Here is a 15617-nt window from a genome sequence, read left to right as displayed (position 1 = left end):
ATAATTGAGCTTGTTGAGAGGTCCTTCTAAACTAATTTTCTATTTATCTAAATTATTTCATATTGAACCTAATTTCTTTGCTTCCAAATAAAAGTCTTTGACTTAGAAATATGAATTCACTTGAGAGAACTTCTTCTTGGATAAATAAATCATTAAGTATGATGAGAATTCCTATAATCATCTTCAAAAGTATCATTAGTAATCACGAATTGTCCTCAAACTTTTTTGACATTATCAAAATCAAATGTAGGGCTACCATTATTACTTATAGAATTATTATATATTATAAAAATATATCCTAAACCTAGAAAAAGATAAATAACTAGATGTAATAAATATAATAAATAATTAAAATAAATTTCATTAATTATAAAATATTTAAAAATTATATAAATATATTTTATAAATTATAAAAAATCTTAAACATAAAGATGGATAAATAACTAGATATAATAAATAATTAAAATAAAATTTATTAATTATAAATTTTTAAAAATTATAAAAATTCATCCTAAACCTAGAAAAGAATAGATAACTAGATGTAATAAAAATAATAAATAATTATAAAATTTATTAATTATAAAATATTTAAAAATTATAAAATTATATTTTATAAATTATAAAAAATCCTAAACATAGAAATAATTAGATAACTAAACATAATAAATATAAAAAATAATTAAATAAAAATATTTAGAAATTATAAAATATATTCTATAAATTACAAAAAATCCTTAACAAAAAGATGGATTAACAATTAGTTATAATAAATATAATAAATAATTAAAATTAAAATTCATTATAACTTTTAAAAAATTATAAAAAATTATCCTAATCCTAGAAAAGAGTACATAACTAGATGTAATAAATATAATAAATAATTTAAATAAATTATATTACATATAAAATATTTATAAATTATAAAAAATCCTAAACATAGAAATGGTTATGTAATTGAATATAATAAATATAATAAATAATTAAATAAATTTTATTAATTATAAAATATATTTTAGAAATTATAATATTCTAAACCTAGAAAAGATAGATAATTGGACATAATAAATATAATAAATAACTAAAAGAAATTTTATTAATTATAAAATATTTATAGATTATAAAAATATATTTTAAAAATTAAAAAATCTTAAATATAGAAATGGGTTGATAACTAAATATCATACATATAATAAATAATTAAATTAAATATGTTTAATTATAAAAATATTTGGAAATTATAAAAGTATATTTTAAAAATTATAAAGAATCCTAAATATAGAAGAGGATAGATAACTACATATACCATAAATGCATAAACAACTTAAATTTAATTTCTCATTACTTTGATGAATTTTAGTAATTATGTAAAGTAACAAAATAAATTTTGATTATTAATTACATAATTATTCAAAAAGTTTAGAAAATTAATGAAAATATTGAATATAAATAATATAAATCTCCAAGTATTTTTTTTCAAAATTTTAATAAATTTTAAAATCTCCAAGCATTTTCAAACTTTTAAAAAATTTTAAACTATTATTTAATATGAATTAACAAAAAAATTAAAAAATTATAATAAATTTGAAAAAGTATGGATATAGAATATGCAACTTAAATCCAGTTTCTAAATCCTCATAATTATTAATTTCATAAATTTTTTAAAATTAGATAGATTTTGATACTAACAGAAGGATCTGAATATTAGATATTATTTCGAAAAAATGAGAAAGAATCGGTGTCAATAAAAATATAATTATTATGGACTAGAAAATAGAGAAGATGGAGTCATCCAATTGAAGCAATACTTGATGGATGGATTTAGTGATGTCCAGAAGGATCCAAAGGTATCTACAGAGGTTTGAGCGATAATGAGGGACCATGTATAGAAAAAAAAAGGGGGTGAAGATAGCATTTAAAGCTTGAAGGGAAGCACTTGATCATCAAACATCTCAAGCATATGTTCACTTAGCTGATGATTATTATTATTTTGATCTGATTGATTTAAAAGCAGCTTATCTATGAGAGGCTATTCGGATCTCTCGATAGGACCAATGGCAATATGAAGAGGTATTGAGGGATAGAGTACATTTTAGATGCTCTCAATTTGAGAAGGGTGGTGGCTTGGTGCAGGAAAAAAACACATTCACATTTATCTGTTTGCTGGATTAGAGAGGAGTCAATCCTTAAGGATGGAATCATCTTCAATCAAGTTATTATTTGGTGTATTTGGGAAGAAATCGAAGAAGAGCTCAAGAGGTCCCACCATCCATGATCTAGATCCTACACAACCGCAAAAATTAATGACTATATAAATAAGAATAAGAAAAATAAATAGAAAGGGCAATTGTCAATTGGTTTCACTTTAGCCATGCTCCAGCATAGACAATGGCAAATATGTATTTTTTATCGATGATTAGTATAGTAAAGAAAGTTGGTATAGATATTGATCATCTTATATCTTATGAGATATATGAATCATATTGGCAACAACAACTCACAGATATCAAATCTTGGATTGAGAGTTATAAAAGGGAGTGGAACATTAATGGGGTGACATTGATATGTAATGGTTGGTCTAGGCCTACTACGAGGAGTATCATCAACTTCTCAGTCTATTATGATAGGATGATCATTTTTCATGCTTCAATTAATGCTTCAAACAAAATACATGACTCTAATTATATTTTAGGCTGGGTGAGGATGTAGTTTGATGACATTGATGAAGAGTATATCATCCAAATAGTTACAAATAATGGGATAAACTACATGAAAACTTGAAAGGATATGATATTGGAAAAGCGACATCTACGTTGGACCCCTTATACAGTACATTATATAAACTTGATGATGAAGGATATCAGATGCTATCTAAGATAAAATTCATAGTAGATAATGGATAAGCAATATCGAAATATATCTACAATCACACGTGGTTACTTGCTCTTATGAGAAAATATATTCAAGAGAAGCTGCTCATGCCAGGATTGACAAGATTTACCACTAATTATATAGTATGGAAGAGCCTTCTTGATAACAAGTTTGGTTTGAGTGCTATGATGACTTCTAATGAATGGAGGGCTCCCAAATATGTAAGGACTAATGATGGATGACATATTGAGATATTATGTTGATTAATGATTTTTGAAATAGATACTCTGTTGATCCTATAATTGACTTTAATGATTTTAAAACTTTGACTGACTATGATACTAATTATATGTTCATGAGTGAATGTAGGATTTTTCAAGTGCCTAAAATGAAGAAATTATCTATAGAAGAAATCTCCTCAAAAGAAGCTAAGTCAAAGAAAAGAATGATTTTAAATGCTCAAATAAAACTCAAATAAGAAGTTTTTGGAAGCCTTCGTGATGGAAAAGATCATAAAAATTAAAGTAGAAGAAGCCTTCAAAAGTTAAAGTCAAAAAGCCACTCATGTAGAAAAATATTTAGAATTTTTCAGTTGGCTATTATCTGAGTTAACTCAAATTTTATTCAAATCGACTCAAACTGAAAAATAGAAAAAAAAAATTTATGGCATATCAAAGTTTCAATTAGCATGCATTTAAGTCAACTCGAGTATCGTCCGAGTTGACTCAAAAAAAATGATAGAAAATCTAAGTAGACTTGCAAAAATATGAATAGACTCATAGAAATTCGAGTGGCAGCTCGAGTCGACTCGAATTATCCGAGTGAAAGTTGCAAAAAAAAGATAAAGAAGAATATTTTTAGAAAGACAGACTCAAAGGTTATTCGAGTCGACTTGAGTCCAATCCGAATCGACTTGAGTTCCTATGGCTAGTTCTGTAAAATTTTCAAAAGTATATAGAATTATTTCTAATAGTTAGTTTTTTACTTCAACGGCTAGTCCAAACCTCCTAATGGCCAAAACTCCTCCAACTAATATTAAGACTATAAAAAGCTAGAGAATCAAATGGAGAAGCAAGAAAAAAGAAATTAAAGAGGAAAACTTTTCTTTTAACGAGAGCTTCATTGCATATCTTTAAAAAGAGAAAAAGAGAGAGATTTGTGCATAGATTTGAGAAAGCTTTCAAGTGTGATCATCCTCATCATCTTCTACATCCTCTCAAGTATCAAAAAGAGAAGTTTAAGCTTTATTTGAGTAATACATCAACCACTTCTTTGAGCTTCAAAGAGTTTTTTTTCTGTTTTATTTTACTTGTGCTGAAAATTATATCTTGTATTTTGTTTTCTTTACCAGTTTCTTTGGAGAAAAGAAACTTAGGGATTAGGCCCGTCCAAGGCCAAAATTGAATTTGTTAGATTTTGATTGGTGAGCCCTTAAAATTAACTAGATTTATTATAAGTCCGAAAAATAATCGATGTAAGATTTTGATTGGTAATCTTAGAAAATCAACTAGATTTGTTTGTGAGTTTGGATAAAACATACGCATTGTAATCAGGAAGATTATAGTAAAATTCTCAAAAAATTTTTAGGGAGTGGACATATGTGTGGGGTTGCATCGACCACTATAAATTATCTTATATTTATGATTTATCTTGCTTACTTTATATTCTTGCTTTGCTTTCATTAATTTACATCCGCTACTGCACATATAAATTCTACACAATCACTCAAGTTAAGCTTAAATTGAAGTACTAAATTATTTAGATTATTGATTTAATTGAAATTTTTAAAGAACCCAATTCATCTCCTTTCTTAGGTTATTATCTTTCGGAGCAATATCCTTTAAGATGGTTAAGATAGTAGAGCTCTTGTATGTAGTACTATAGATAGTAGACGTAAAGAAGAGATTATAGCCATAGTAGGACAAAAGAAAATAGCACCATATTTGTGTATCTTTGAGGACAGATGGGATACGCAAATGGAAAAAGAATTATACTTGAGAGGTAAAATTTATTTGAATCTCAACTCTTACTTATTCTTTATTGAATAAGCTATGAATGTCTTTGTTCTTAATCAATATTATTCTTATTTTTTGTGCAGCCTACTATTTAAATTTCAAATATCAGTATGACTATAATATTGTCTTGGATGAGGAGCTTCTGATGGCCCTGAGAAATACTGTATATAGGTAAAGAACAAAACAACATATACTTGATATCTTAAATATATATCATAGGTATAATGAAATATTGATCCAAGAGACCTTGACCCTTTTGGTGACAAATTACATAGCCTTTTGTTTTGTCCTATACTTTCTTCCCTGCTCTCTAGAAAGCAAAGCAAATGGTCAGGTCCATTTGGGTTGGGTCATTGAGTAGAAGATTCAAATCAATCTAAAAATCAAACAGGTTGGATTAGATCGGAACTCCGTAAATCTAAACTCGATCCAAAAAATAAAATGGATCCAATTTTAGAACCAGTCCAATCCTACAAGTCTTTTAAAATGGTTTATATCGGATCTAAATGAGTCAGGTCGGATCACTAATTAACCCGACCCATTTATACCCTTAATTGTAGCCTACACATATCATGATAGATAATTAATCTTAATTCGGGTAAACTAGCTTCTAAAATTTAAGCAGAGATTTGCATCATATGCCATGTACAAAGATATATCAACAAATTTGTATATAATCAAAGATTGGCTACAAAGGAGAGAGAGGACTGAATGCCAAAGTAGAATCACAAGATGATTCCAAAAAATTCTGCATTGATATCAATGTTAAAGGATAAAGAGGTATAATTTATCTATAATGTAAATGTATTACCTTGAAAATTTACAGTATGCTCGGGTTGAAATTGGAAAGATAGTTGGATAGTTTTTTTTGAATATTCCATCTATCATGAATTTTAATAGAGTCAATTTAGCAATATCATATAGGATTTGAGAAGAATAGAATCAATTTAGCAATATCATGTAGGATTGGAGAAGAGTTTTGAATTTAAAATTAAAATACCAGCGGATTTGGAGTCATGGGTTACCCAAAAGCTTAAACCAATAAGCTACGGTTAACATTGTTTTTAGATTGATAGATAAAATATTTATACCCTTTAAATTCTTATATATAAAAGTCCAAGAAATAAAACCCTAGCGATCGTCACAGCTTCCCAGTTCGGCCCCTCCGAGGCTGCCGCCCCGTTGATACTCCAAGGACGGAAAAAACAGGGGAAAAATCGGGGGGAAAACATTGGAAAATTCAACGGAACAAAGGAAAGACGGAAAAAATTGAAAGGTAAGACCTTTTCCTACATAGATCATTATTTTTTCCTTTTCGCTTCTTTTTTCTTTCCATTTCATTCTCTATTTTCGGAGATCTGGGGGGACGGAGAGCACCTGAGAGGATCGGAGGGGTTTTCTAGGTTCCATTTGGGGTTTTTTCTCAAGCATATAGGATTTTGTTAGAGTTGTGGCGGTGCCTTGAGGTTTTGAGTTTTTAATCTTGGCAGAGGCATGATATTTTGTGGGGTTTGGGGGATTTTTGATCGGAAGGATTCTTCTTTGGCTCCAAAAATTTCAATTTATGGAGTTTCGTTCTCATGATAATGTGAATATGATACCAAATCCATGCTCTGGGACTTGCACGAGGCTAAGTTCCACCTTTCTGCACTGTCACTGTTATGTGGAGGGCCAAATGCGTGTCGTGGTAGTTCACACCGGCCACCACGGGACGAGAGTGACAGACTCAAGGCTTATGGTTTAACATGTGCTTTTCCTTACTTTCTGAACATTAGCTTTGTGAGATAGGAGGTGGTCTAATTGTTTTGAAAGCTTGAGTAAGAGTCATGGTCGGAATCAGAGAAACCAATGTTTGATTGAGGGGGCTGGTGTACTTTTAACTTGTAATTAGTTAAAAAAATAATTTCTTCACTTCTATTTGATGTATATATTAGTCATTGCATATGGGAATTAAGGAAAACATAGTAGTTGTTCTCTAAATTCTGTGTTTTTAATGGTTAGCAGTAGCTATGGACATCAAAATCTGTTGGTGTGGCTTTAATAGATTGTCATCACAAAAGCAGCATGGCATGTGAGTAATTATTTAATTTATTTATTGATTAGGCTGGTTCAGGTTGATTGGGTGGCTTTAGGTACCCAAATAACCTAACCAGAGTAAAGGTTAATCGGGCGGCTTTGGGTACCTGGTAGGTTTACCATTTTTTAGTGGGATGGGTTTGGGATTTATAGATAATTTTGTCATCGGGTTTGGGACAGGTTCGGGTAGCAAGATTCTACATGGGTTAAGCCTTTAAGGTAGTAAGATTTTAAACATGTTCGGATACCAGTGTGGCAAATTTTGTGGGTACCCTACTTGTTGCCATTCCTATCAGGACCCATAGCATTTTAGCTGTCAGCACAGCCACTGCCGCCACCACTCCGCTACAATCCTGCAAAACCTTTTGATCCCTCTTCATATCGCCTAAGATCCCCATCTTGGCAGTTCTTAAGGTACTTGATTCCATGAAACCTACATGAGGGGCCTTGCTATGTGTGCCTGTTTGTGTGTATGTGCCCCAAAAAAGGTTTTGCAACCAAGAGATTTAATGGATATCAAAAAATCCTTTGCAAATGGTGATTCACCCTTTTAGGATAGGGTAGTCCATGGCCATCAGACTCCTCCTGGCAGGGTTATCCTCAAACAATGATGTGCATTTAAACAAGCTTTTAATCCATTGAAAACTATGAAGCTAAATATCACAAAGATGATCCTTTAGCCACTGATCAGGACATTGACTGGATTGGTGGTCTTTTGTCAGCATGTTTTGAGAGAAGAAAGCAAACTTTTGGATGAAATTTGCATTGTGTGAGTAATTACGTCCGATACTCTGTAAAATCTGTAAAACAGATTGAGCTGGATGAGAAGACTGTTGGCATCTGTGAACAATCCACAATTGTACAATATGAGCTGCAGTGACTATCCATGCCCTGTAATTTGTGCTTCTATGCAGTTTAGGTGAGTATTATTTTTTAGATGCTATCAGATGCCGCATCTTCCAATTGTGGGTTGTTCGCATGCTAATATGAATTTATAAATATAAAAGCTTTCTCATTTAGAAAGAAATGCCTCATGCTCATGGGCCGCACAATGTCAGGATATGTTTCTTTCCATTAGGACGTGTCTCGATAACCCTGAAAGTACTGAAAGCATTTTTATAAAGTAAACTTTTATCATTTATTGATTGATTATATCTTGATACTGTAGTATGTATGTTTTTTTTTTTTTACTTGTCTATTGTGGATTTTAACTGATGCCACTTTTACCTATGCAACATCTTGCTTAATTCCCTCATCTAATCGAAATACAAACTCCTCTCTGCATCTGTATGGATATGTTACGGTTCATTCTATGATTTGTTTCTTCAAGCTACTGATGCAGGGAAAGTTTTGATTGTTTCATATTTTGCCTCTGTTTGGTATATTATTTAATTAGATTTTTCAATGTGATTACAAATTTTAGTTGAGTTGATACGATATGGTGCTCAAGATATTAGCTAAGACTTGGCTTTGAATCTCAATGAAGCAAGAGGTTACCCTTTTTTTCTCCTAATCTCTTGCATTGGTGGATTAAGACTAGTAAAATTGTTGTGTTTCCTTGTATATTGGCATAATCATCATTATCAATGATTTCATTTACATTTGATTTCAGAAAATAGAATCTTCTAAAGGCATTAAAAACTGATTGCATTGTCAATGATAGGAATTAAAAAAATGATTTCAGCAAATAAAATCTTCTTTTGGCATTGTTTTTTGGTTACCTTTTGGTTTCACAATATTATTTTCTTGAAAAGGAAGAAGTTTGCATTTGTCTTCTTATTTCTCTTCCAAGTTGCATCTGGGAAAGGGGGGGGGGGGAGCTGTGTCTGTTTTTTCATGCTCGACAAGCTTTTTTGTTGGTATATATGTACAGTGAATAGTTAATTAGTAATATGCATCAATTGGTAAAAACATGGATATTTAATATCTTTTCTTCCATCTAGATGTTAACAATAGGAGTAATATGTTTTTTTTGATTTTTAGATGTAGCAGCTTAATGTACCCTTCTATTTAATTTCACTTGCATGTTAATATATTGTATGCTGAAAATTGGTACTTTCAGCTTGAGGCAGTGAATCTACATTATACAACTAGAAATATATGTATAGGTTGCATATGAGGAGCAGAATATATAATGATTGAACCTATTTTTGTCAATGATCTTGACAGTGGAAGTTAGCCAGTTTGCCCCTACCATTTAAGGTCCTCTCTTCATCATTTTTGAATAGTTTGGAATGTTGATCATTAACATAACAACTGATGTTTTGAAATGACTGTAGAATGTGCCAATGATGTGGCATATTGGTTGGCGAAAAATAAGATTCTCAAAACAATAATAGAAGCCTTTCACAAGAACTATGTGTTGGGACTTGGTTTCTTGAGTATTCTTTCGGTTTGACAAAGTTCTTCTTCATACACTAGAAATTTCTTGGGATGGACAACTTTATGATAAATTTTGCTTTGAATCACAAGGCATTTAATATAAAGAAAATTTCCATGCCATAGCTTCTTTTGTTCTTATCTCTGCTATTTGCATGCAAAATATCTAAAACTTGTGAGATTTGACAAGAATTACATATGGTCCTTCCCCTTTTTCAAAATATGTTCTTATTGCTATAAGAAACTAGGAACCTTTTGAAAATGAATTCTTAATTGTTTAGGTATCTCACTTAATTAACATTGGTTAATCTATCAGTGCATGAGGGGGTAACAACTCAAAATGAAAATGCAGTGGAAGGACAAGAATAAAAAGAAAATGGTGGTTAGGAAGTCTGATCTTTAGTATGTTAATTGGAATGCTGATTTTTGTTTGATGTCAAAGTCATGACTGTCAGTTTGTAATTCCAGTTTAATGAATTTTGTTTCCCCTTAGTTGTTAATTTGAAGATTTTTTCGGTAGTAAGGATCTCATCACCATGCTAGAGGATATTTTTTTAGTTTTTTTTTTCCTTTTTTTTCCTTTTTTTTTTTTTTCGTGGAGGGGGTGGTCTCTCTTGTTTCCTAGACTTGCCATGCCCACCCCGCTTGAAGAAGCTAGGGGTTGGCTCCATAGAGTCGATATGGGCTTCAACTATGAATATTTTTGCCTAGCTCTTTGTTATCCTTGGGCAGCCCATTTAACCCAGCTCTACTCAACCAAATAAACCGTCACCTCTAGAATCCTCAACGCTCCTCTCCCACATATTGTGTGACAGTGTGAAAGGATGGCTGGCGGCCAACCATTAGCCACCAGCCATCCTAGGTAAGCATCACAACCTTCAGTTCCCTCTCTCGACCGTCAGCCACCAGCCATCCTAGGTAAGCATCACAACCTTCAGTGCCCTCTCTCTCCCTCTCCCTCTCTCTCTCTCTTCCTCTGTTCTCCCTTATCCTCTCCCAGCCCCTCTCTCCCTTGCCCGATCCTAGTGGCTGGCTGGATGAAGGCAGCATGCCTTCCTCTGGTGTTCTTTCTCTATTCCCACCTGGTTTATCGAATCTTGATGGCAGATGGGGGGATAGCAACAATTAGTTGCACCGCCCGCCCATCATGCCTGACATCCAGATATAAATTCTACCTTCTTAACTTAAAATCATGTTCTATAATCACGTGTTTGCTGGGAAAAACTGGTGCGACCATGATGTTTTTGCTGAATTATTAATCTGATGACTCTCTGCCTTCCTATCCTTTGGCCTAGCACAATTGCTCTTAAATATCTAAACAACGATTTTTTCTACGTTCTAAGGGAAAAAATATCATTGAATTTATATCAAACATCTAGTTATAAAGCTTGATCTTAATGAGGATCTCCTTCATTCTCTCCACCTTGCTCACTGGAGTCTGGTGGTAGGCTGGAGAGCAACAATAATTTTGTTGGCTATCTATTGATTTTACTATCCTATGATATTCGGGACTCATCATTGTGAAATTAGCATCCGAAAGTCCCATGGCTCTTAGCTTCTCTTTAGCTCTTATTGTTCATTATTAAATTAGCTTGCAGGACCCTGCTGGTAGGCCGACGGGCAGCAACAGTGAGCTCCTCATCTACCCTGTTTATTAGTTTAATTTGTTAGTTAAGCATTGAATTGTTCATTGTTAACTGTGAAGCTTCTTCAATTTTACCATGAAGCAGTCTCCAAATTGATGGTTTATGTATAACTTAATCATTTATAGCAGATTAAAAAAGAACTGTAATTTTATTTCAGTGAACATGGATTTATTTTGCTTGCATTAATTTTGCTCATATTCTCTGCTTATGGTTATATGTACTTTGAATATAGTTTTCATTGTTTGATAACTTGAAAGAAATATAGTGGTGGTGATGCTAAAAATTGTTATTGTGGAGATAAGAGATTGCATGTACTTGCTAGGAAAATACTAATAAATTTTGAATTTTTTTATCTTTTTTGTATTTTTTTATAGTTTTAATATATTTTCTATATATGATAATTAATAGTTAATATATTTATTATGTTATCATGATGTCATAGTTCAACCTGGGTTGACATGGTGGTTGAACTGCTGACCTATGACCTGGTTCCTTTTCTTATTTGATAAACAATTCTAGGATAGGAATATTTTAGGTGATGTGCTTGGTAGAATCTAGATTTTTTTTATTACTATCAAAGAAATTCTCCATGTCTCAATGCTGATAAGTTATTTGATTACATCCATTATAGCTTGTAGCCTTTACCAAGTTCACCTTGTAAATAAAAAGTCAATATTGTTGTTAACTTTTATGAATTTTGGGATTTTTTTATACATTATTTTTTGCTGGCATGTTATTTGGTAAAGTTTTATTTTTGGGTTGGCATGTTTGACAACATAACATCTTACTTGCTTTTTTAAATAATTCTCGTCTTTTGTTTAAAAGACCTCTAATATTTTTATCTCATTACTTTTAGTGGTTTTATTAGGAAACAGAAAAGAAGTTGAGAATGGCAAAGTCCACCTCTAGTGATGCTCAGATGCTCATTCGTTCTCTCCGTACTGCTTATGCTGCTACGCCAACTAATCTCAAAGTATCTATTTTTGTTTCTATATACGAATTTGTGTCATTTGATATATTTTTTGTTATAATTTATCTTGCTTTTTCAGTTTTGCTTCATTAAGATAGAGAAAATGATTTGCATCTTCGTCATTGATAAACAATGCAGATTATTGATGTTTACGTGGTGTATGCTATTGTTACAGCTGTAATTCAGGTATGAGCGGATACCATTTTCACCATATATGATATGAAAAGTTTTGCTTTGCTCTTCATTTCTTTCAGATATAGGTCTTGCTTATCATTCTTTCCAAAATGGAAAAAAATTGAAAATAAATCTTGATTTTAGTGTTGTATATTATTTCAAATTTAATAAAATTATTTAAGAATATTAAAATCAATTATGGTACATGATGCTAAGGTCCCCATGGATAATCCCATTGAATTCATGAGGATGTGGATACCATCCTATATTTTAAAGCAATGTCTCCAATTTATGGTCCACAAGATTCATAAAAAATAATATTAAGTATTAGTTCTGTAACGAGGTTTTGAATGCCATGATGGTGGTACTTTTCTTGACTAAATCAGTTTGTCAATACAAAGAGCAGCACCTAGCCATTGAAGGCAACATCTTTTTATATCGTTCAGCAAGTCTAAAATGACTATCTTCATCAAATAACATGATCTCTTTATATTTTAATTATGGCGAACCAAGAAGGAAATTGTTGCTTTTATGAATAGGTTGGTATTCCTTAATGTACAGCAATGTGTAGGAGAAAGAATTAAGATAGGTATTAATTTTTTTCACAAAGAAAGAAATAGCTTGTATCCTCATTCAGCCATGTTCTAACAATTAAGTTAGAAATTGTGGTGTTAGTGAGAGATATCTATCTTTATTATATGACTTTGAAAGCTAACACAAGAGTAGTTTAGTGAATCCGTGATGTTATCAAGAAGATTAAGTATTTCATTATTGGTTGTCTTCTGCATAATTTTAAAATGCCAGGTTTCTTAAGTTTAGATAGATGAATTATTGAAGGTCATTCTTAACTCTCGGGGGAAAGATAAGCTCACTACGAGGAAAAAGACAAAATCTTGCAAAAGAGTTAATCTCAAACTAGGTGGGGCTTTTTTTTGGAGAATCTTTGTTCTCTTGATTTTTGTGGAGTTATTTGAGATGCTGATGGGGGTGATTTAAGTTGATTTATTTGTCCTAGTTGAAAGTTGAAAAGAAAAATCAATGAGTGGATTGTTCATTGAAGAATTAAACTATTTTTATGACAAATTTTTTCAATCATATATGGATATTGTGTGTCTAAATCTACTTATGCAATGTTGATGGTGATACTTTGTGAATGATTGATCGGTAAATTGTAAATATCATGGTTGAATCATACAGTAGTAATGTTGTTTTGTATATGCAATAGTAATGTTCTTTTGCATATGATTGATCATTAAATTGTAAATGTCATTATTGATTCAAGTCATTATTAATTTATAATGTTTGCTAAACTTTTGCTATGTATTTGGAACCAAGGCTTGAAAGTTACAACCAAGGATCACTGAGCTGGTGCAGGGGCTTAGATCGATAGCTCGATTGTATGATTCAGTACACTCCTATGCCGTTCCTTGTGGGGCCTATATTGATATGATAGACAGGGTAGGGGAGCGGAAGAATGGGAGAGGAAAAAATAGAGAGGGTGAGGAGGAAGGGATGGAGAGAGAGGGAGAAGACCTACGGAGCACGTCCCAAAATGATAGAGAGGGCAGGGGAGAGAGACAATGGGAGAGAGGAAAAGATAGAGGGAGAGGGGGGAGGGAGAGAGGAAGAGAGGAATGATGTGGACGTCCAATGTTGGGTTGCGGAGTTGCACAAAGGAGTGGAGGAGGGGTTTTGCTTTTGGTTCCTTTGTTTTGTTCGAAATAGGGGTTCTAGAGGGGGTCTCTTTTTATTTTCAAAAATTTAAATTAAAGTTGGCAAATCTCTTACTGACTTAATTTTTTCAAAATAAGAAAAATGCTCTGTAGTCCTCCATCGGCCATCTGCCACTCTCCTTCTCTTCCTTTGTCTCCTTTCTCTCTTCCTCTCTTTCTTTCTCCCTTTCTCCCTCTATTGCTGCTTTCTTATTTTGTTTGCAAGAACCATTCTGGTTTCCATCAATATGGCTCAATACGCTTCGAACTAGGCAGTTTAGGATGGTTCTATTGTACTTGGTTAGAACAATATGTTTGTCGTAAGCTTGCGGCTATTTCTAAGTTCTCTATCCTAGGCATTTAATGCTAGTGCTGCTTTGATTGTGATTTTGGTTATATTTTAGTGGATTGTATTATTTGAAATGGGCTAGATATCATAGATGTAGTCCAGTTAAGTTTTATGAGATCGGGAAATTTAAATCTATTGGTAAGGTTCATGATAAAAATTCTTTCCTTTCGCGACTTTCTTTTAAAAAAAAAAAATTTTGCACTAACTATGATAGTTACCAATACTTGTCTGCTATCAAGTTTCCTCACTTCCTATTCCTTTGATGTGTCTTTTGGACCATATGGGACAGTTGCATGTTGATACATTGGATCCAACATGAGGTTAAACATAGTGCTATTAGGTGTTTGATCTTGACTTAGCATTTGTTTAGGTCTAATTCTTTTTTTTGTGATGCATGATCCCTCAAACATGTTAAACATGATATATGCTTCCCAACATAGATCATCAGACTGAATTTCAATATCCATATTTCCTCCATATTTTGATTTTAGACTAATTGAATCTTTCATCAAAGCCTATGTGAATTAAGCCCACTAAAGGCAATCCAGTCATGTTGGACATCAAGTTGTTCTTAGGTATGTCGGCAATCTAGGATCATAAAATTAACGTGTAACAGACAACTGTTCTTGATAAAGCAATGATCTATGATAGATCATGCATTTCATATTTTATAGGTTTCTCCCAAGCTTGGTGATATGTTTTCCATGTTCAAATAAAGGATACAGTGAAGTTTTAATAATTATTAACCATAAATTCATTGATGATATTTGGATTATCAGAACAAATGTATTACATAATAATAATGCTGACCAGTTGTCAATTTGTATGACAGCTTATTATGGTACTTTGTAATGCAACAGGTTGTCTATATGGGAGTAGTTGGATCATTTCCATTTAACTCTTTCCTCTCTGGAGTTCTCTTCTGTGTAGGTACAGCGGTACTTGCAGGTATGAAGTGTAATTCAGATACTTTCTTTCTTGCTATTCTTTTTAAGATAATTAATTATTTTTGCACCCTCACATGATGATGCAGTTTGTCTTCGAATTCAAGTCAACAAAGAAAATAAAGAATTTAAGGTAACTATTGCTAGAACTTAAAAATTTCGCTTTAAGCTTCACATAACATTATGAACTAATAAATAATGATCTATCTCAGGATCTACCACCAGAACGACCGTATGCTGATTTTGTTCTCTGCAATCTAGTGCTCCATCTTGTCATCATGAACTTCCTTGGATAGGAAAACTATATCTTAGCACACCATGAGACATAGAATTGTTTTTGGTACTTCCCGTCGGACTTCAAAGTGATAAAACATCTTATCGTTTCGTCATGTATAAACCTGATGATCTACATGTCCGATGGTTTGCACTTTTTGTTTCATGAATTGATCATCGCCACCTTCAAGAGGCTATATTTTCTGAGAAA

The 15617-nt window shown here is 32.1% G+C and overlaps 1 protein-coding gene and 1 pseudogene across 2 annotated transcripts; one reads left to right on the top strand and one right to left on the bottom strand.

The window, feature by feature from the left end:
* Window positions 1-7357, bottom strand: part of LOC105061182 (dolichyl-diphosphooligosaccharide--protein glycosyltransferase subunit DAD1-like) — a 23352-nt pseudogene extending 15995 nt beyond the window's left edge.
* On the top strand, window positions 6019-15617 carry LOC105061165 (dolichyl-diphosphooligosaccharide--protein glycosyltransferase subunit DAD1). 2 transcript variants are annotated; one of them, XM_010945130.4, is made up of 6 exons: window positions 6019-6159; window positions 11841-11957; window positions 12093-12140; window positions 15050-15137; window positions 15223-15266; window positions 15346-15617. In XM_010945130.4, the coding sequence occupies exons 2-6, from the start codon at window positions 11874-11876 to the stop codon at window positions 15427-15429; spliced, it is 348 nt and encodes a 115-aa protein (XP_010943432.1). In that variant the 5' UTR covers window positions 6019-6159; window positions 11841-11873; the 3' UTR covers window positions 15430-15617. The 2 variants fall into 2 exon arrangements, with proteins under 2 accessions (XP_010943432.1, XP_010943433.1); XM_010945131.4 differs by having other exon boundaries at window positions 6021-6159; window positions 11853-11957.

This window comes from Elaeis guineensis, chromosome 12 (genome assembly GCF_000442705.2).
Source record: "Elaeis guineensis isolate ETL-2024a chromosome 12, EG11, whole genome shotgun sequence".
Classification (NCBI taxonomy): Eukaryota; Viridiplantae; Streptophyta; class Magnoliopsida; order Arecales; family Arecaceae; genus Elaeis; species Elaeis guineensis.
The sequence above is the reverse complement of the archived record's forward strand: the minus strand, read 5'-3'. Positions and strand labels throughout refer to the sequence as shown.